The following is a 997-nucleotide window of genomic DNA, read 5'->3' on the forward strand; positions in this document are numbered from 1 at the left end:
ACGTCTCTGTCCGTAGCGCATTCACCGACTCTTTTCCGTGACAAATGAAGTCAAGCCCTCATTTTGGTTTCTGCCACCGACTTCAAAGCGGCTCCCTCTTTGCACTGATTAATTGTGTCGTAGTTTAATTCCAGTTCTCCGGTCGTCACTCCCGTTTGAAAAGTGAAAATCACGAGCGGCTCGTAAGACACTTTCACGTGGAAATATTTCAGGGATCGGTCAAAACGACTCTCGAAATACTGCTGGGGTTTGGATGCGCTTCGGTTCATTCTTGCGATTGCCAGTTTCTGAGAAGGGAAGATATAATAGATAATGTGTGTCAACAAGAGTGGGGGGGGGGGGGGGGGGGGGGGGCAATAAGATGGGGGGAGCGGGCAATCCCTCACACAAAGCCATCTGAACCCTCAGCCGGACTAGAGACAGCTGGGTGAAACGAACAAGGGCCACATGGGGAGAGGGAGGGAGGGGAGGTGAGGACAACCTTGAGTTGAGGACGGAGTGATCAAGTGACAAAGGGACGAGTGGGAGGACGCTAAGAACGAAGCAAAACAACGACTTTAAGACAATAGTGAGTGGTGATGATGACGATGAAGACGAGGAGGACCACATACAGAGAGGAAGGGAGGTTGAGAGTGAGGCGTGTCAGCGGGAGGAAGGGAGAGGATGGAGCGAAGGGCTGGGTTCTGGAGGGAGAGGGCCCAGCTGGTGTGGGGGAGGAGTGAGGAGGAGGTGAAGAGAGGAGGGACTCTGCTCTCCTCCCTTGTTTTCCATCTTCTCATTCTCTTCTTTTTTCTAATTGTGGAAGGTAGGGTCTGGAGCCTTAAATCAGGAATGTGTGTGTCTGTGTATATATTATATATGCATGCATGCGGTGTGTGTGTGTGTGTGTGTGTGTGTGTGCTACTCACAGCTGTCCTCCTCTTCAGTAATTGCGCTGACGACGTAACAGGCGTAGACGAAACCCAGGAGCTGTTAACACACCAACAAAATACACACA

The 997-nt window shown here is 51.2% G+C and overlaps 1 protein-coding gene across 1 annotated transcript in view; it reads right to left on the reverse strand.

The window, feature by feature from the left end:
- Positions 1–908: 908 nt before the first annotated feature.
- Positions 909–997, reverse strand: part of LOC311248077 (sodium/potassium-transporting ATPase subunit beta-1-interacting protein 4-like) — a gene marked incomplete at both ends in the record, with an annotated part of 43,877 nt that continues 43,788 nt past the window's right edge. The window contains one exon of the mRNA XM_084339033.1: positions 909–969. Within this exon, the coding sequence (XP_084195159.1) occupies positions 909–969 (61 nt within the window). The remainder of the gene's footprint in view (positions 970–997) is intronic.

Source organism: Notolepis coatsorum, assembly GCF_963971535.1.
Source record: "Notolepis coatsorum genome assembly, contig: SCAFFOLD_1182, whole genome shotgun sequence".
Classification (NCBI taxonomy): domain Eukaryota; kingdom Metazoa; phylum Chordata; class Actinopteri; order Aulopiformes; family Paralepididae; genus Notolepis; species Notolepis coatsorum.